This window comes from Xenopus laevis, chromosome 9_10L (assembly GCF_017654675.1).
Source record: "Xenopus laevis strain J_2021 chromosome 9_10L, Xenopus_laevis_v10.1, whole genome shotgun sequence".
NCBI lineage: Eukaryota > Metazoa > Chordata > Amphibia > Anura > Pipidae > Xenopus > Xenopus laevis.
The window spans coordinates 49,415,919-49,437,249 of NC_054387.1; the positions used below are offsets into that span (position 1 = coordinate 49,415,919).

General features: G+C 40.5%; 1 protein-coding gene across 1 annotated transcript; it reads left to right on the top strand.

Annotated features, from left to right (window-relative positions):
* The first annotated feature begins 338 nt into the window (after positions 1 to 338).
* Positions 339 to 20,003, top strand: LOC121398164. Its single transcript, XM_041576936.1, has 9 exons — positions 339 to 441; positions 6,729 to 6,806; positions 9,462 to 9,564; positions 11,374 to 11,691; positions 11,861 to 12,181; positions 12,839 to 12,859; positions 13,722 to 13,862; positions 15,126 to 15,161; positions 19,282 to 20,003. The coding sequence occupies exons 3-9, from the start codon at positions 9,495 to 9,497 to the stop codon at positions 19,314 to 19,316; spliced, it is 942 nt and encodes a 313-aa protein (XP_041432870.1). The 5' UTR covers positions 339 to 441; positions 6,729 to 6,806; positions 9,462 to 9,494; the 3' UTR covers positions 19,317 to 20,003.
* The last annotated feature ends 1,328 nt before the right edge of the window (positions 20,004 to 21,331 follow it).

A 21,331-nucleotide genomic window follows, 5' to 3' on the forward strand; every position in this document is an offset into this window, starting at 1 on the left:
CTGGGCTTTATGCACTTTTGGTTAATGGTAAAAGGTAGGTATAACAGGAGATTTAGGTATAAGATAATCTTTTATTATATCATTGATAAGCTAACTCAACCAATGTCACCTGCCTTGAGCCAAGGGAAAGGAAGGTTAAAAACCAACTAGAGAGACCCCCTACCATTGGCAGTCAGCAACACCTAGCCCCAAGAAAAATGGGTCATGGTCCTCCATTTAAAGAATTTCAGCCGCCTTTAACTGTGTTGCTGCACAGTAGCAGATACAATGTCGCAATCTATGTGAGCAGATTACTGACTCAGCACCATATTCAGAAAGTGAAAGTTAGTTGCGTGTTTGTGTTTGTTGTGTATTTGCCATCTGCATGGGACTTTAGCATGTTCACGGGGAGCTGGTTGCACGTCCATAGGATCAGCTGCAGATGAAGAAGCGTCTGTACAGGTAAGGGAATACCCGAGAAGAATGACATTCGGGTGTTTTGAGGGGGGGGGATGAGGCAGGTACAGTGAGCGGAGGAATCACATATCCTTCCCTTCATACATGCCATCACTTCTCTCACCTACCTGAATATGTTGTCATTAAATTGATAAATATAAAGAGAAATTAGTATAAATACCTACCAGTATGAGTGAGGACCCGCTGTTTTAAAATATAAGCATATTATAAGCCACAAAGGGCTTCCATGAATAACTAAAACTTTTATTATACAAGACATGGAGCTCCGAGGTGACTTCTAATATCCTTATATTTTACATCTGGGGTACATTATTTGTTACAATCACACCGCCATAAGGGGGTACTCCTGTACCGGGCCCGGGCTTGAAGGGGGGCCTGGCTGTGCTGCACCTTTCAAATAGCCGGGCCCCCTTAACCGTGCCGAAGCCTCTTCCGTCCCGAAAAGCCGAACAGCCGAAGTGAAAAGACCCGAAGTGGTTGAAACGACCCGAAGTCCTGAAATGGCGAAAAGACCCGAAGTCACGAAAGGAGGCGAAGTTGAAGTCCTGAAGCCACGAGTTCAATTCTACTGAACAACAATTTTTTTTTTCTAATCCCCTGGCCACCAATGTATTATTTTAATACTCTATAGGTCCCTGCCACCAATGTTTTTTTTAAAAAATATTCTCTGGGGGCACCATTTTTTTTAACTTGTAAGGGGGCCCTGGCACCAATGTTTTTTTTTAAATATTCTCTGGGGCACCAATTTTTTTTTTTACTTGTAAGGGGGGACCAATGTTTTTTTTTTTTTTTAAACTTTTAGGGGGGGCCCTGGTGCAACAGTTTTTTTAACTTATAAGGGGGCCCTGACCATCAATAGCTTTTTAGAAATTGTGTGTGTGTTACCTTTTTTAGTGCCGATGTCTCTGTGGTGTTTTAATTGGTCCCAGGGGGCCCAAATATTTTGTTGTACGGGGCCCGTGATTTCAATGCATACATTTCTGTGAGTCATGTGACAAATGTCATCGCTAAGTATCAATTATAACTGATGCCATCACTAAGCGGCATTTTATAAGGATATGAGTTACAGGACATGGTCCTTGTGTATTATTCAGATATTACTTGCATTGTAGATATTTTGTATTTATAATAGTTAGCAGGTTAAAATACCTCCCAACATTTTGTAAACAGAAAGAGGGACAAAAGGTTTTGATGCGTGTAGCGCATTGAATTTTTTTTGACCACGCCTATTTTGTGGCCACACCCCCTAATTACCATGCCCACTTTACAAAATTTGGCAGGTTATGAAAATCATTTCTATGGTTTTTATATGTTATTACAGTTTTACTAATGAAGATTAATTGCCCTTAAAGCTGTGAATCTAAAACTGTTACAAAAGTATCTTACAGTAGGTATGTATTCTGGGCTTTCTGCCAAGAGCCAATTAAGTTACAAACTTTGCATATTTTTCTGGCTGTCCCGAGAAACTCTGGACATTTCAGTATAAATCAGGGACTGCGGGTTGAGCTGTCAAAAGAGGAACTGTCCCTCTCAAAACAGGACAGTTGGGAGGTATGGGTTAATTCTGTTTGGCTCAGGTTCAGAGCAGGGTCCAACCTGCTGTTGTTGCCACATATAGATTGCTAGAGTATCAGAGTGAGACAGCCCAGGGCTGCAGTCTCTTCCCTATCTCGCTAAAACAAGCTGCAACTTGGTTTCTCTGCTCTGCTTGTACTTTTTTAGGTATTTTGTGGTCTAATTTCAAACTAGTAGTTGAGAGTGGGTCAGGAACTCTGGCCATCAGATATTTATTATTCCTCTGCTTTTTAACTCCCTATTCTCATAAACCTTATCATCTGCATGAAACCTAACCATTAGCTGATCCACAGAGAGGAAAAAAAATCTCATCTCAAAGTTGCTTCTCTTACTGACTGGACCAATACATTGAATTTCCCGCTTGGAAAATAGTCCCTGCTCGCATTGTCCCACCATCAGATGGAACTAGGGTTGCCACTTGGCCTGGCCGGTAAAAATGATGGCTGATCCCAATGTTATTAATAGGGAAAAATTATAAATATATAGGAAGGCCGGTATTTTTTTCCAGAAAAGGTGGCAACCCTAGATGGAACCTCTTTTCTTCCAATCTCTAGGCATTCCCTCATCAGCATCTACATTATCCTGAATGTTCATTATTAACTTACACCCCTTCTTTCCCCCTTGAGTCAGTGATTTAGAGTAGAGGGACCCCAGTAATTTGGGGAGGATCAGCCCCATCTGCCCAACTGAAGGGTGAAAATAAAATACTGTAAATCAGTATTTAGGTTGAAGCTAATGACAATCCAATCTCTTAGGGTGGTTACTATGTTTTTCAAAAAGACAGAGCTGAGCAATGATCTCTTGATCCTGTTCATCTTCCACTGTGTTATTCAAACCACTTCCTGGTTGCTAGGGAACTAAGAACCCTAACAACAAGATGCCCATATTAATTCCAAACTGTAGAGCAATATATGAAGTGGTAATCCACTTTTCCAGTCCATGAGACACCTCCAACCTAATGTAACGCTTTGTAGAGTGTATACACCAAACCAAAGATAATCCTTCATGGGTTCATGTAGCATAGCCAATGTGTAATACTAAAATGTACTCAAGTTTGGTGTTTTTAGAAACAACATACCTCCATGTGCTGTAATTGTCAACCAAACTACATATTATTATCAAATTTTCCTGAATTTTTTTTTTCTAAAACAAAACATCAGCAAAGCCAAAGGTGAATTTGACAAAAAAAAAATCTGATCGAAATGTTCTAGACTAGAGGTAGCTGGGAAATTGACAATATGTCTAGCCCCATGTCAGATTTCAAAATTAAATATAACAAAATCTGTTTGCTCTTTTGAGAAATGGATTTCAGTGCAGAATTCTGCTGGATCATTACTATTTACTGATGCGTTTGGAAAAAAACATGTTTTCCCAATATCCCTTTAAGGGTGCATCTAGCTCTCTTTTAAGTAGAAAACCCCCTTCTTTACATTTACATTTATGTAGATGTCTGATTAAAAACATGAAAGGAACAGATTAAAAGCAGGTTTCTCAATAAAATTACCATGACAATTAATGAAAAATGATGAGCAAATTCTCCAGAACAAAATGACACTCCCACAACGTGTATGGGAGCATATAGAGACTCGGCAATTTAGCACCCCCAATTGCCCCCATAAGGGCTGTGTCAGATTGGGCCGGTGGGACACTGGGAGAAAACCTGCTGGGCCCTGGTTGTTGTGGGCCCTCCAGCATTGATGTCCCAGGGCCTTGCAGAGTGTGCCAGAACATGGCAAAGCATACGTCATGGCATGAAGTACAAATAAGCTTGCTGGGGCACTTGGCCCACAGTACGGCACCATTTCATGGCACACCTTGCAGTCTCTCTGCCTGTACTTTACAGTATATCAAGTATGGGTGAAATTTGATACATAAAATCTTTCCTGAACAATGCTATCAGTACCAGTCATTTTCGCTTCATCTCTAAATAACAAACAGAGCAGCTGCCAGTTATGAATGACAGTTTTGGATTATAAATAATATAACACTTGTAATGGGCCCGGCCTTTGTTTTTATACTGGTATTTTGCTTATCCTTTATTTATATAGTGCTGATATCAGTGGCTGCCCCAGTGGAGCTCACAATCTAAGTCCCTATCACATTCCCAGTTTTCTTAAGAGCCAACTACTGTATGGAGGAAAGCTGAAGTACCCAGAGTAAAGGTGACCATACACGGAGACATTGCCAAACAAGCGGATCTCTCCCCAATATGCCCACCTTGAGGTGGCCAATATTGGGCTGATCTGATCGTGGGCCCTAGGGCCCAACGATCGGATCCTAATGGGCGGTCGGATCGCAGGACCACATCAACGAACAGATGCGGCCGCGATCCGTCGGCCAGATCACGATCGGGGAAACCCATCGGGGGGCCCCATACACGGGCCAATAAGCTGCTGACTCGGTCTGTCGGCAGCTTTTATCGGCCCGTGTATGGCCACCTTAACACTCATGGAGACATGGGGAGAACACATGAACTCCTTACAGATAGGGCCCTGACTGGAATTGAACCCAGGACCGCTGAACCCTTTGATCTCCCTGGACCGCCTCCTAATTATATCTGTAACTTGCCCAAAGAACTAACAATCTAAATGCTAACCAACTAAATGCAAAAAAAAAACAACTAGAGACCAGTAATCAAAATTCCTGAAACACTGTGCAATGGACCTTTTACGGGTGTAAAAAGCAATCGAAACCAAGCAGAAATAAAAATGCAATGAAATCCCTAAAAGTCCAATAAAAGCATTGAAAGCTATACATAAAATGCTTGCAGAAAGATTGGTGATCAGAATCTCATATTTCATAGTCTCCATTCACAGTAAACATTTTACAAGTGAGAACTAGTTCTGAAAATACAATAGAACCACTACAAGTTCAGTAGAATCACAACTAGTAGTAACAACAACAACAGAAATCGCACAGTGAAATTAGTCAAGCATTCGCCTGGTATAGAAACCCAAAACATTAAGGGGTTTAATTATCAAAGGTCGCGTTTGTGAGGTTTTTAATACCTCGAATAAACACATGACTTTAATGTTTTATAATTTATGTAAAAACTCTTAAGTAAAAAATCAGAATCAGTGAATTCGGGTGGAAAACTCGAATTAATCGAGTTTTCGGCAAAAGAAAACCTCAGATCGCTCGAATTAATTGAGTTACCACCGAAAAATACCCCAAACATCATGAATGCTACAAACATCTTCAAATAGTTGAAGGGACTTCTGCCATTGACTTCTACATGACCTCAACAGGTTTTAGCTGGAGTATTTTCAGATTCTAGCTATTTCCAGCTTTGGGATATAATAATATCTTGAAAAATTCAAGTTTTTTTTAAAAAAAAAACCAAAAACTTTTGAGTTTTTAACTAAAAAACTACCCTCAAAACTTTTTATTTGCCTAATTCTTTGTTGAGCTTTAGTTTTCATTTAAATTTGAATAAAGATTGAAAGGAAGAGAGAGAGAGTTTTTATGTGGGAGATTCCAATATGGCAACACAGAGTGGGGGAACAGGACCTACACACACCAAAAGCTGCGGGAGGGCCTGCCCAGGGGTACGTACAACCCCAATGAAGACTGATAAGGACAAGCAACTCTCTGAACAATGCTCCCCCCCACGTAGAACCTTCCAATCATCAGTGCGTGTGTTCATGTTTATACAATACCCCAGAGGCGTTGGCAAGGACTCAAATGCTGTCACCCAGTCATTTGTAGGAAAATTAAACAAATACATCTTCTGTATGACGAAAACAAATGAGAACAATTATCTCTCCGCTGGGGGCTCCTGTTTAATCAGTGCAGAATATCGAGCTGCCCAGAGCAAATACTGATCCTGCTCAGCAGGTATCAGCTGTCAATCAAATGGTTTAGGATAGTGACACACGTGAACATTCGGGAAGATTTAGTCACCCGGCGACAATTTGCTTCTTCTTGGGCCAACTAATCTCCCCTAAAAGCCTTCCCGCCTCGTGAGGCAACTTCAGGCAACTTCGGAAAACAAAGCGATACGAGTGTCAACCCGCCACCGATTTAGATTCTATCTGGCGGGAAGGTTTTCCAGGGAGATTAGTCACCTGAAGAAGAGGCGATTGGTCGGCGGGCGACTAAATCTCCCCGAATCTTAGCATGCGTCACTAGCCTCACAGATGGATGATTTTTTTGTTTGACAAATGGAGGCGATTTCCATTGGCTCCTTCTATTTCCTTTTTTTTTTAATGTTTATTTTTCGTGTTTGCTCACTGGACACCTGTGTCCCATGGGTAGTGGGCCCTGCTAAGAAATGATTCCCCAGGATAGCAGGACTCTTTTGGGACCCTTAAATTACACCTTTCTGTCTCAGGGCCCCCCTCAGCCACAGGGTTCTATAAACCCACTCTACCAGCCCTGTAAGACCATAAAACCTTGTAGGATCCAGTCTGGGGACTGGAACATTTAGGGGCAAATGCATCAAGGGTCGTATATCAAGGTTTTTTTTTAGTTTTTAGTTTTTTTAGTTCGAATCATTCGATTCGAAGTCGTAGGTCAAAGTAGCCCATTCGATGGTCGAAGTAGCCAAAAAAAACACTTCGAAATTCGAAGTTTTTTTTCTTCTATTCCTTCACTCGAACGGAGCCCCTTAATTCCCAGAATACTTTCTGTGTAAGCACAGCCAGGCACATGCTTTCAGTTCCACCTTCTTAACCCATTGCTTTCTGACATTAAAGAGACAGCACTGGATCCCCTGCCTGAGTAGCAGTCTGCAGTCCTCCAGATGTGGTTCAACGACAAGCCCCAAAATCCAGGTGAGAATGTAGCCAGAAGCTGCCATAACACTAAATCACACTTTCACTGCCTACAACATATGTTTGGATCAAGTACAAGGTACTGTTTTATTATTACCTGTAACTAGTGATGGGTGAATTTATTTGGCAGGCGCAAAATCGAGGCGAATTCCTGCGATTCACCGCCGGCGAATAAATTTGCGAAACCGCAGCGAAAATACGCCGGCATAAAAAAAAATGGACGCCGGTGTCAAATCCGGACGCCGGCATCAAAAAAACGAGACGCTGTTTTGCTAATTTTACAGGAAATTTGCGGCGAAACGCCCCGAATTCGGCAATTACTACTTGTAACTTGTATCTCTCCATAACTCTCCAATCTTGACTGACCTCTCCAGTGGCACTGCACATGCTCTGTGTGTTCTGGACATTCTGGGAGTTCTCTGTAGTGGGAGGGGGGCAGAAGGACAGACACTGCATGTAGATATGAAGCTTCAACCTGGTGCACCAGCCCACCTGAAGGAGTAGAAGGGGAAAGGGGGTTCCCAACCCAAAAACCTAATAAGGACAAGATGTAATGTGAACACTTGTTTATATCCTGATCAGGCCCTTAAAGGAGAAGTAAAGCTTGATATAAAGTATATGGCTCCTGCATAGGTCACCCTCTCTAACCGATACATGAAACTCCTGAAATACACATTTCAGTAAACTGATGGAGCAGTTAGGGTGGCTAGTCTGTATGGGGGGCTCTTTCATTCATAATAGGCTTAACTTCTCCTTTAACAATATGAGACTGACTGTTTATGTATTATTTATTTTTACAATGTTTTGGTACATTGCTGTTCCACAGTAAAACAAAGGTAGATCACTGGTCTTCTAGTTGTAACAGAATTCATTTATCAGCAAAACAGTCATTGCCCCTCCCTTACTTTGTTTACTTTCCATCCACTCTCTGCCCCAGGTAAGTACACAGGGCTATACCTTACTTTTCTTTCTATACAGGCGGAGCTAATGTCATGCCATGACCTCTAACCATTAACCAGCAAGTGAATCAGTTACAGGAGCCGCACACTGCGACGTGATAAATACCGTATTTATTTTTAGAAGCAATGCCTGAAAAGGAATAAGTGGAATGTAATAGGACCTTTCTTGCCAAAGCTGCAGACACTGCTGCTTACAATGGGTATCAGATTGGATCTATGTCACTGTGACAGAATGCTCTGTTATAAAGATAGCTACAATCTCAGCCATAAAGCAGGACAGGACTGCTGCTTACAATGGGGATCTGATAGGATCTGTGTTAATGTGACAGAATGCTGTGTTATAAAGATAGCTAGAATCTCAGCCATAAAGCAGGACAGGACTGCTGCTTACAATGGGTATCAGATAGGATCTGTGTCACTGTGACAGAATGCTCTGTTATAAAGATAGCTAGAATTTCAGCCATAAAGCAAGACAGGAATGCTGCTTACAATGGGGATCAGATAGGATCTGTGTCACTGTGACAGAATGCTCTGTTATAAAGATAGCTAGAATCTCAGCCATAAAGCAGGACAGGACTGCTGCTTACAATGGGGATCAGATAGGATCTGTGTCACTGTGACAGAATACTCTGTTATAAAGATAGCTAGAATCTCAGCCATAAAGCAGGACAGGACTGCTTTACAACAATACCCAAGCCCAAGACATTATTAAATTATCAAATTTAGTTCTTAAAATGAGCTTTTACAATAAGACTTCTTCTGTACAACACTACATTCAAGTGACCACAATACAAACTGTATTTGAGACTAAGGACCCGTCTAGCTTCTGGGTATTTATATCATTCTTATTCATTAATAATTGCCTATTCCTTACCATAAATACTCCCAGATCTACCCTAGCACTGTTGCAGCATTCACTCTACACAATGGAGTTCAATCAACCTGGAACTTTTCCAGAAAGCTTACAGTCTGCTAGAACTGAAACTGTTGTTGTGCCATTGTGGGCAGCTAAGCCCAACGCAAATGTAAATGAAAAAAAAATAACAAAGTAGAAAAATCAGATCTAAACAAAAGTATCCATGAGTTAGTTTCAATTCACACTAATGCCATGATACTGTCTAGAGATTAACACGGAAGCAATGCATCCGGAGCAGTTGCTAAGACAAGGTTGTGGGGGTATTTACTAAGACTTTTTCCCATCTTTTTTTTTAATAAAACAAAGTCGACCTAACTCCCATCTACAAATTGACCTAATTGATCAAAAAAATCTGAAAAGTCGGACGGGAAAAATTTGCAACAAAATCATGTGTCAAATCCAATCGTGTGACTTTATCAATTTCACTCTGAAATTATGCGACATTTTCGATTTGACGCCCAAACAACTCTTCAATCAACTTTTTTGAATTATCAAACAAAAACCACCTGAAACCCTAGAAGATCGTAAAGTCAAGAAAAATTTTCAGATTATACATGAGTTTTATGTGACATTTACATGACTTTGGAGTATTTTCTGATTTGAATTTTAAGCAGCTTCGGAGCGTAATAAATCTAGAGACATTTGTTTTGTTTTTCCTTTAAAAAACTCATCCAGAAAAATCGAGGCTTCATAAATAGACCCCCTTAGTGTAAGAATTGTATCACAGCTTGCTTTGTTTCTGATATCTAAACTGACTTGTCATGTTTACTTCCCCTTTAGCTCCTTCATCTCTATGACCCTGGAAGACTGGGAATGGATTGCAATCAGCTCTCAGTCCGGTTGTTGCTGGTGTTATCGGTTATGTTTGGAGTGCGCGCTGGATGTAAGTTCTCCTCTGCCATCTTTGTTATACAGGCAGTCTCCAGGTTAGGTATGAGGTTGGGTCTTTAGGTTTTTGAATTTGTATGTAAGTTGAAACATTTACTTATTAAATACATAAGACAGATGTTTGTCTTAACATACTATTTATTTTTACCTTTCTCTGCTCTGCAGTAGACCACACATGCCAGAGGAGATTGGGGCAGGTGGTTTATTAAAGCTAAATGCTAATAAAGGCCAAGCAAACCACAGTACATTACTGCCTCTGTTTGTAAGTATAGGTTGTATGTAAGTCGGGTGTATGTAACTCGAGGACTCCTTGTATATTGTATATTTGTCCAACCTATAGGTGTTGAGCCATTGGGTACTCAAACACGTCTTATTGCACCACAATTGACCACAGTGCCTGTGTCTGTGCAGTCCACAGTGGGCTGTAGTTGGTGGCACTGCTTGATGATGGCTCTAGATTCATATTTTTAGCCATTACTCTGCCAGCCACTGTTCTTCAACATAGTTTCTCATGTCAGACGTGCCCCCTGATGCTAGATGGGAGTTTAAAGGAGAAACAAACCCTTAATTAAAAAAACCTACCCCCTCCCTCCTCCCCCCCAGCCTAGCTGCCCCCCCCGGGCAAATGCCCCTAACTTTTTACTTACCCCCCGTGCAGATTCTGTCCAGCGGAGTTCACGGCAACCATCTTCTTTTCTTCTGTAATCTTCAGAATGAGACCGGGGAAGTTGCGCATTTGCAGTCGGAGAAATTTTCTGGTTCGCGACAACTGCGCATGTGCGTAAACTCACAAAAATTGAAGAAGCGCCGGTCTCTTTCCGAAGATTACCGAATCAGCTGAAGATGGCGCCGGTGAACTCTGCTTGACAGAATCTTCACGGAAGGGTAAGTAAAGAGTTAGGAGCATTTGCCTGGGGGGGGAGCTAGGCTTGGGGGGGGAGTCTATGTAGGGTATGGGTTTTATTTATTAAGGGCTTGTTTCTCCTTTAAGTATAAGTTATATTACACTGCACTTTGTGGGAAACTTTTTTAATTGTAAGTTTTCTTGGGTTGGGTCGTTATTTGGTCTTTAATTTTATACAAAACCAATTTACACTCATGTTATGTTACTCCGTTTTACTCTGGCCTGCCTTGCACAACTCATGGCTGGTAGCATATTTGCCCTTTGTGTGCTGTTTGACCAGAATGGCCTCCATGTTGCTCTGCCATCTGATATCCTGGGACTTTGTACAAGATGTTTGGGGGCCTCTCCTCCATGAACTCAAGTGTGTTGTACCAAAATGATGTGGCCATGCCCCTTGTATGTGCTGCATAAAGATTAACTAGCTGTTGCTAGGACAAATGATTGAACTTGATGGATGTGGATGTTCTACTAGAATACAGACTCTAATCATTTCACTCTATAATTAGGGGTGTAAGTATATATGGAATCAGACCCTGCAACTACTGGGGGGGGCAGGAACTATAAGGGGCCCTATGGGACTGATAAGCAGCTGCAATATATGTTCCTGGAGGCCCAATAACTAGTTACTCTGTAATAAGCAGTTGATATTAATAGTTCCATTAATGAATGTGCTAATAAGCCAGTCAGTTCATTGGGATGTTAGGTTTAACTCTATACACCTTCTCCTGTCACAGGTTTATGGAACATTTCACTATCTGGCTGCCCCCTCCCTTCCTTTTCAGTCAAAATTAGACCAGACAGGGACACCAGTCCCTCTTTTATCTCTCTGATGGTGACCCTTCTCTTGTCCTCCAAGAATCTAATCAGACAGTATCTCTGTGACCTTCTTTCTTTATCTAGTGGCCAAGCTCCGGTGCGATGCTCCTGCAATAGACCTGTGCCAGCAACAAGTGACCGTGACGTGTGAGGCATATGATGGTGCAACGGCAATTACAGAAATACATGTTTTTTATGGAGGACCATGTTTAAACTATCAGACCGATAACAAAAACATCATGCAGGTCAGAACTGAAAATGTAAGTGTGAGCCTCAAAGACCGGGTGGTGACACTGACGTTGTTCGGTATAAATACAGATGAACAGAAGTGTTTAAAACTTAGGATCATCACTCCAGAAGGAACTCCTGAGAAGAATTTAAACATCCCCAAAGCAACAAAAGGTAGAGAAACTGTCTAATGGAAACAATATGGTACCTCCATCCCATATGAATAAATAGAAATATGCAGAGAATGAATGTTCTGGGCACACAAGCTATACCCTCATACTGTACTGTCTAAGGGAAACAATATCCAGACATTAACTGTTGACCTTCTTTTGTTTTGATGCAGAAATTCACTGTAATGACCCAGTGATAGATACATGCCAGCAAACTGCGACTATAAAGTGCAGGACTAATAAAAGCATAAGAAATGTGACATTAAACTGGAGCCTAAATGGGAGCAATCACACCATCTACATTGACACACAGAATATGAGCGCTAAGCAGCAGCAGCAGAATCAAGACATCTCAGTGGAAATCCAAAACACACAGTTGATGCTGACTTTTCCCAATATCAAGATTTATAACAATACGATACTCAGGGTTGAGATCAACACACCAGCTACAACACAGTCATGTGGGATTCCTCTCCTCAGCCACCATTATGAAGGTAACTGAATAAAAGATGGAACCATTCACCAGAAACATTTTTTAAGGCAATCCTTCATGCCGATACTCAATCTCACCTCATCCTTTTACAACAGAAGGTCATAGAAGTACAGGCCAAAAAATCTTACAAATTATTAACTCCATGGGCTGATTTACTAATATTCCGATTTCTATTTTTTTCATGAATCATATTTTTTCTCCACAATTGTATGCGTTTTTTTATTTCTCTAAAACTCAAACAATTCAAAATTTATTATGTATAAAAACCAAAAACCATTAATACAAAGCTTCTCCAAGTAAAAGTATTTGTAGTCCTATAGAAGTCAGTGGGAGCTGCCCTGATCCTATTGGACCTTTTTTTGTAACCAGACTTTTGGAATTTTTTTTTTGTCAGTAATTGTCCGAAACCTTGAATTTTTAGATATGATGTTCTTATATTTAGCTCATTGTTCAGCATTTTTTTTTCGTTCCTATTTTTTAAATACCTTCCATGTTTTAGCGAAATAAAGTTTATTCGTGGTTTCAAAAACCTCTAAATCCACAAAAATTTGACCTTTAATAAATACGCCTCTATTAGAAGTACCTCCTTTGAGAGATCCCTATTCTGAGATACTTCCATATTGGAGTAATTGTTGCTTTCTCCATTTTCCTCTTGCAGGTGATTGCAAACCTGAAGCAGGTAAGACTACAGAACCAAGGGTACTGCACCAAATTGAAATAAAGCTATGAAAATATAAGTGGTGTTGGGGTCTGTGAACGTGTCTGTGGTCATTTAAATTCATGCCACAAGATCTCTCATGGCTGATTTCCAGTGGAAAATGACTGACATGGATAGAATCCTCAACAAACCACCACAGAGTCACCCGAGTAAGACACCAACCTTAAAGTTGGCCATTCACAAGAAGATCTATTTGTTTGATGTGGTCACCAAACACATGGATCTCTGGCATGGGGATGCCATACTCAGCAACAGCAGATTCCAAAATGTCTGCTCCAGAACCAAACATTCCCTGCTCCGCTTCTATATAAGCTAAAGGGATGGACACTTAACTACATAACTTCAGCCCCATAGAATACATGGCACGGCATAATGGGGGATGGCATAGGATACTCTTAGTGATGGGCAAATAAATTCAGCAGGCATAGATTCGCGTCAAAATTCCGTGTTTCACCGCCCGCAAATGTTTTTGCGAAACTGTGTCAAAATTGGCGCATGCATAAAAATTGTTATTTATCAAAATTATTGAGACGTCCATTGACTTTTAAGCATTTGGACAAAATAGTCACGCGTCTATTATTATTGACGCCCATTGACTTCAATATGTTTTGCAAATTTTTGCCGTTTTGCAAATTATTCAGCGAAGCAAAACAGGACAGATTCACCCATCACTAGATAACCTCCCACTTGGCCAAAGGGTCACGGAAACCAACAAAAACAAAACACATAAGGAAAACATGATCTGGAGAAATGTTTAAGGCGCAATAATGAAAGATACACAACTCTAGAGAAGATTTTAACATTTCCCTGTGATTGTTTGCAGATACGAGTGCTTTAACTCCTGAATCCCAGACTGGCCAAAACTATATTGTGATTTTTCTCTCCCTTGGTTTGGTATTGATCGCTGCAGCTGCAGGTTATTGGTTGTGGCGCAAGAAAATATCCCCTCCCCGAGAACCACGAGGTAAGTGGCAGGAGTATACAGGTCCACTGTCTAATCCAATACTTTTGGGGGTCTAAAGGGCAAAGTGGCTGACGCTAGCGTCAATTTGCCAGAAATCTCTTCCGCAGGGACATCGCCAATTCACTAAAAGGCGTAGAGAACAATTCGCTAGTGAACGAGACCGTCAGTAGCATTCGTTCACACCCTATCGCCAGGCGACTTTTCACTCTGGCAAACGGACGTTACTCCAGAGTTTACTTTGCCACCTCAGACCAGGCGAACTGTAAAAAAAAACGTGCGGGATTGCCTTCAAAAGTCCAAACTATTAAAGATTTATGCGTGACAAACTTTTTAAAACTAATTTGAGGGGCATGCCACATTTGCTCATGTCTAGGGCATTAGAGGATCTGTTCTTTCTTTATAATGGCATATTGGACATGTATTTGAAAAAGTGGCCCCTTCAAACATTTGCACCAACATTACTATTAAAGCAGGGCCGGATTTACATTGCGGGCGCCCCTAGGCCCACTACTGTTTGTCGCCCCTGTCCCCTCCAGGGGGACAGGAGCAATGGGGATTGGCACACAGGAAATGTAAAAAATTATTGTATCTCCAGTGCATCCCCAGAGTTTTTGAACCAATGTGGGTGTGGTTGGGCTGCATGCCGCCCCCCTAAAATCCTGCTGCCATAGGCCCGGGCCTAGGTGGCCTTTCCACAAATCCGGGCCTGTATTAAAGATGTCCATATGACTTTTAGGTACCCGCCCTATTCAAATTAACCTAAGCGCAAGAGTGTTAACGAAGTTTTGCTAGGCAGAAATGAGCGCTAGAGAAAATTCGCTATGAAATGCTTGCCCAGCCGAAGTAACGCTAGCGAAAATTCGCCAGCGTTCGGCTGCTGAGACTCAACTTCGCATATTAGTGAATTAGTGTAGTGGGAACGAATTCGCCTGGCGAAGTGGGGCAGAGTGTGACAAATCAGTCGCTGGTGAAAATTCGACCTTTAGTGAATTTGCCCCAGAGTGTTAAAGAAGCAAAGTTAAAAATTGCTGGAGGGTGGCAATTTGGAGATACCTCACAGTTATCCAGGGAATAGACCTGAGCCACTATACTGCAGAGAGGAGCCGCTCCATGTACATGCTGCACATAATAGATGGGGGGCCTTGGGTTTTTCTAGAGAGCAGTATTGGTTGATAATGCTGTTATACTGTATTAATTTATTAGTTTTTGGGGGGGTTTTTTTCAATTTAGTTTAAATAATACCATGGTTTCCATATTTTTCAGAACGCAGTGAATCCCAGGGGCCACTGATTGAGGATGGTAAGTATTCAAACAATTAATCTTATGTTTTGGGAAAGCAAAGTAGTGCAGTATTGTAAAAGAACTATGTTTAGAGAACTATGTTTATTTCTTTTGTTTGTTGTTGATGTATTTATTTATTTTTTTTTAATAAAAAGTAAAAATCAAAAAATATAACTTTAGAAGCAATGAGATACAAGAGCAAAAAATAAAAAACCCCAACTGCATGTATTACCTTTATGGGATCCTTTATCCAGAAACCCGTTATCCAGAAAGCTCTGAGGTCATCTCCCATAGACTCCATTTTATCCAAATAATCCAAAGTTTTAAAAATGATTTCCTTTTTCTCTGTAATAATAAAACAGTACCTTGTACTTGATCCAAACTAAGATATAATTAATCCTCATTGGAAGCAAAACCAGCCTATTGGGTTTAATTCATGTTAACATGATTTTCTAGTAGACTTCAGGTAGGGAATGATCCATTATCTGGAAAACCCCAGGTCCCGAGCATTCTGGATAACAGATCCCATACCAGTGCTTTTGTTTTAATATACTTCAGCATGCGGAACAGATCAATGAAAGAACAGTTTCATTTTACATTCTATTCCACATTCTTGTTTATTTAGAGCAGTTGTGGCAGAAAGAGAAGGTGTCTAACCTGTTGGCACCCCAAGTAGATAGTGGTGGGCCGAATGAATGATCAGGTGCACACACACACTGATGACACAGGGTAACTGGTAATTAGTGAATTTGCGGGTGGGGGACAAGGGCCCAGACTAGGGGTCGGGAACAGAAGAGTTAAAGGGATACTGTCATGATTTTTATGATGTAGTTTTTATTTCTAAATTACACGGTTTACACTGCAAATAATTCCCTCTACGATATAAAATTGAATTTCTGAACCAGCAAGTGTATTTTTTTTAATTATTTTTTTTATTTTAAAGCAGCCATCTCAGGTCATTTTGACTGGTCATATGCTTTCAGAAAGAGCCAGCACTTTAGGATGGAACTGCTTTCTGGCAGGCTGTTGTTTCTCCTACTCAATGTAACTAATTGTGCCGCAGTGGGACCTAGATTTTACTATTGAGTGTTGTTCTTAGATCTACAAGGCAGCTGTTATCTTGTGCTAGGGAGCTGCTATCTGGTTACCTTCCCATTGTTCTGTTGTTAGGCTGCTGGGGGGGGGCAAATCACTCCAACTTGCAGTACAGCAGTAAAGAGTGACTGAAGTTTATCAGAGCACAGGTCACATGACTGGGGGCAACTGGGAAACTGACAATATGTCTAGCCCCATGTCAGATTTCAAAATTAAATATAAAAAAAATCTGCTCTTTTGAGAAACAGATTTCAGTGCTGAATTCTGCTGGAGCAGCACTATTAACTGATGTACTTTGAAAAAAAAAATTCCCATGATAGTATCCCTTTAAGTGCTTAGCACCACCATTCGGCCCTAAGCATGTGCCTTTTTACAAGCAGAAGCAGGTGAGGGGACAAAAGTTACTTGCCTTGGATTCTAGTATGTTTTGACTTGGTTATGGCCCTTGGACCTTTTCATTGCAGTGACAAAAATGGCCCAAACAGTAAGTGGAAACCTAGACAACCATATATTTTTGGAAAGAGCATATTTTTTAATGCAAGAAAGTTTTTTCAAGATATAATCTCCCACTTCATAAGGTACTAAGATAAACACCACATATATGAATGCCCAGGGGTCTACTGAACAGTCTAATGTCCAATTGCATAGGATTATCAAAGTATGTAGTATGTTAACTCTCTTGCATAATGACTCATGTATAGGGCCTTGCAAAAGTCAGACTGACCTACATTTGCAGAACATTGGTGAGATTTGAAAATACCGCCAGAAAAGGCACCAATGTGGTCCCATTAGAGCTGCAGTATAATCCAGTAATTGGCCTATGGGCAGGCAGTTGGGTTCTACCTTCCAGTTAAACTTGGTTGCATGTTACTTCGGATCCCACCTCTGTGGTTATTCAGAGCAATTAGGGTGGAGAAGGTGGTACTTAATAATCTTCCCCCACGATAAACCCTCTTTGATAATAGACTCCTCCTTATCCATCCTGTCTGAGACACTACTAGCAATGGACGAAGGGAGATCATTATCTATCTGTAATAATTTCATGGAAATGTAAGAGAAATACGGCTAAAAAGAAACCTAAGATCAAATTTTCCATGACAAAAATTGGCAGGCAACACTTTCTCATGACGCATGTTGAACACAGACGTGATCAGCCGTGGAAAAAAATAAATGTAACAGCATGTAGGTTACTGATAGCAGGTGTGTAGTCACTTTCTTTAGATCCAGGTTTCGGAGTGGAGGGGTATAACCTGAATTTAAAGGAACCAAACAGGTTTGTACAAGTTTATTCTCTGCCGACATGTAAATTACACATCCTGCCTCGATCTCGTCATGTGTTTGTGGCAGAGCTAACATGCAGAACGGCTTCTCTTTTTTTCAGGTCAGCAAACCCAGATCAAGGGGTGGAGACTAACATTTCATAAACAATCCATAAAATTTGTTTGTGGTATTTCATATATCGTGAGAGATACAGATAAGAACTGCCTGGTTTGCCCACAAAGCTTGCAGTTGCTGAGGAATATGAGCAAAAGAGCAGTTGCAGGCTATGAAAAAACTTGTTAAAAGGCAAACCCACAGCAATAGCCACATCACTGGCCCACAAAGTTATAAATCAACAGGACTAATCTTTGAAAGACATGAGCATTATGTAGTAAAATGGGTGAAAACCTGTTTAGTAACTTAGCCATTATATATTACTAATATATATTAACCAGCCATTATATATTATTATTCTTATTCCATTAGAAATGTAAAAAGTAACTTCCCCTTGGTTGTTATATCTATATAACTTGACTTGTCTTGCTGTTTTACTTCCCCTGTCCAAACCATGGCCCCGAAAAAAAATTATAGGGACCCCAGACAATGTAGAAATCTAAGTGTTGCTTTGTATGGACCATTATCCAGCAGCCTAATTACATTTACAAAATTATATTTACAAAATACTGTAACTACACTATGTTGTATGCAAAATTATAGGGGTCTAACATCTTATTCCCAAACCAAGGGGATTTATATGAAGATACCCCTCCTTTTTGATGCTTTAAGATCCCCTACTCTCCGGGGAAGTCTCTAGTAGAAGTAAATCTAGAGCAACTGGACTTGCTAATTAATCATTGATGAGATTTCCATTCATGTAACTCTCACAAGTAACTCCTGCCTGTTTGAGTTGCATGACACAATGGTAATTCTATCACATTAATTACACACTACCTCTGTGAGTTTCACTTGTTACCTCTCTGGATAGTTACACTGCACCATTGTGATTGGATTATTGGAAACGTTTATATGCAGAGGATTTCCCGTACCAGTCAGTTGAACTGAAGAAGCTGCTTGGATGATTAGTAAGTCCAGTTTCTCTAGATTTACTTCTACTAGATATACCATGACCAACAGCTACTGGTAAGGTTCCCACTAGATGTTGGAACATTGTTGCTAGGATTTGTTTCTATTCATGCATGAAAGGGTTGGGCACTGATGTTGGGGATCAGGCCTGGTTCACAGTGGGGGCTCCAACTGATCCTACAGGGGTTCAGTTGGGTTGAGGTCAGGGCCCTGGGCAGTCAGGTTCTTCCCATCTCAGCAAGCCCATTCTGTACGGACCTGCCTTTGTGTATGGGGGCATTATTGTGTTGAAAAAGGGCTTTCACCAAACTGTTCCACAATATAGGAAGCACAGAATTGTCATGAATGTCATTGTACTCTATAGTCTTAATGTTTCATTGGAATTAGGGGGCCAAACCATGAAACATCCATAGATTTGTTTACCTTTGATTATCAGTAGGCATACCCACATGCTCCAGTCCTTGTACTTCTGGAGACAGTTTTGCACTCAGAAGTGAATGTTCCTAATGAGGATGTGATTTTGGATGGGGTGTACTGATACTTTTGGCAAATATAGTGTAGGTCAGGATGAGATAAATTTCATTTGTTGTGTAAAAAAAAGGGGTTTATAAATGTTCCTCAGGCAAATAAAGTACAGAGGAGGGCAATCTGAAGAATAATAAACTAAAGGGCTTTTAATAATGGTCATTCTGTCTTCCAGCCGCACAAACTCTGGAAATTCCCAGCAGAGACTAAATAAACCAGCAAGAACCTATCATTCAAATGAAACCATCTTTGGTTATATCCTTCTGCCATTGCTTGTCTGAACAGAAACTGAAATGCACCAATGAATATTCCATCAACAAAGCTCAGGAAAACTGTACATAAAATGTCATACATCTCAAGAGCCTTATATGTTCATTATGCAAAATACACTGTAAATTGCCATAACGTTAATTAAAGTGCCTCTAGCAGTTAAAATCGTGATTGCTTCCAGACACCTGGGCCCAAACCTCTATATGGCCTAGCTTTGCTCATAAATGTAGCACAGGTAAAGGAAACATAAGGGAAATCAAAGCAACAGAGACATAATTATACATTTACCGATTTGTATTTCCGTTAGATACATAGAAGTGGATAAAAAGAAAGGTAGGTAGAATGACCCAGTAATAACAATGTGGTTAAAGAGTTTTCTTTCCAGCCAAGCCTTGCATTCTACCTATGGGGGGGGGGTCATAGATCAGCAGAAAAGTGAGTAAGCAAACTGTGGGGCAATGAGTACAGAAAGACATGACTGCATTTGCTCAAGACTGCCACACTAAAACAAAATATCAACAGTAGGACAATATTGTGACAGCACCAGCTACCATGGAGACAGTAGGACAAGATGGAGACAGTAGGGCACGATGAAGACAGTAGGACAAGATGGAGACAGTAGAACCAAAATGGAGACAATAGGGCATGCTGGAGACACTAGTACAAGATGAAGACAGTAGGATAAGATGAAGACAGCAGAGAAAGATGAAGACACTAGCACAAGATGGAGACTGTAGGGCAAGATGGAGACACTAGTACAAGATGAAGACAGTAGGGCAAGATGGAGAGACTATTACAAGATGAATACAGTAGGGCAAGATGGAGACAGTAGGGCAAGATGGATAGAGTAGGGTAAGATGGAGACAGTGAGACAAGATGAAGACAGTAGGACAAGATGGGAAACATCAAAACAAGATGGAGAAGGTAGGACAAGATGGAGTAGGGTAATAGGGAGATATTAAGAGAAGATAAAGACAATAGGACAATATGGATAAAGATGGGGATGTTAAAAATAGGGCATCAACTATTTGCTATCCAACCTTTTAAAAGGGCCAGATTATGTTAAACTGATCCCACCAGACGCCCTAAAACAGAAATCTCATAGAAATTAGAAATCTCTTGGACGGGGGACACATCTAGCCGACAGCCTTGTACAGAAAACCAAAATTTGATGATAAATGTAAATTCTTATTGGATTGTGGGATACACAGTAGGTGCCTGTATGGTAATCAATGTGGCACAGTAGATACCTTTATTAGTGTTTTTTTTACTATTCCTGTTAATTCAAGTGCCCTTTTTGTAAATAAATCTCATTTTGACAATCATTTAGCTTTTGTTTTTTGTATTTTATATAATACACGAGCCACAAATATCCTGCAAATTATAGCCTTATAAACCGCTCTTAATGTTGTCATCAGTTATAATCGGTGCTTAGCAATGTAATTTCTGATACATGATTCACTGAGACTTGTATATTATAATAAATAATGAACACTGTTGTAAAATATGAAGATATCAGAAGTCACCATAGAGTTCCATTATGTCTTGTGATCAATACAGTGGAGTGATCTTTACTACAGGGGAATACCTATGCTGCCATAGTTTTATGTACTCTATGTACAGACTATGAGCAAATTTAGGGGGCTGTTCCTGCTTAATTGTGCTTATTACAGAGGAATAGCTGCCATAGTGTTATGGTGTCTTTCTTTACAGGCTATGAGCAAACGTAGGGAGTTTTCTCTCCATGCATCGAATTTTGCCTTTACATTTCCTGTGAACTTTGCAGGTCACTGAACCTTTTGGACCTTGTGCCAAATCCTTTGTACAATGAAAATTTCTTAAACTATGTAAAGAAATCTTCTGAAAAATGTTGCGTGTCCCCTGTGCTGTGGGCAGATTTTTGCTAAACTGCTGGCTTGCAGCCCACTTCTGTATAACAGTATAGTCAGCTGATT

Coding starts and splice junctions, on each gene's coding strand:
- LOC121398164 (XM_041576936.1), top strand. CDS start 9,495: ATGGATTGCAATCAGCTCTCAGTCCGGTTGTTGCTGGTGTTATCGGTT. Junction 13,863..15,125: donor CCCTCCCCGAGAACCACGAG/GTAAGTGGCAGG, acceptor CATATTTTTCAG/AACGCAGTGAATCCCAGGGG. Junction 15,162..19,281: donor GGGGCCACTGATTGAGGATG/GTAAGTATTCAA, acceptor TCTGTCTTCCAG/CCGCACAAACTCTGGAAATT.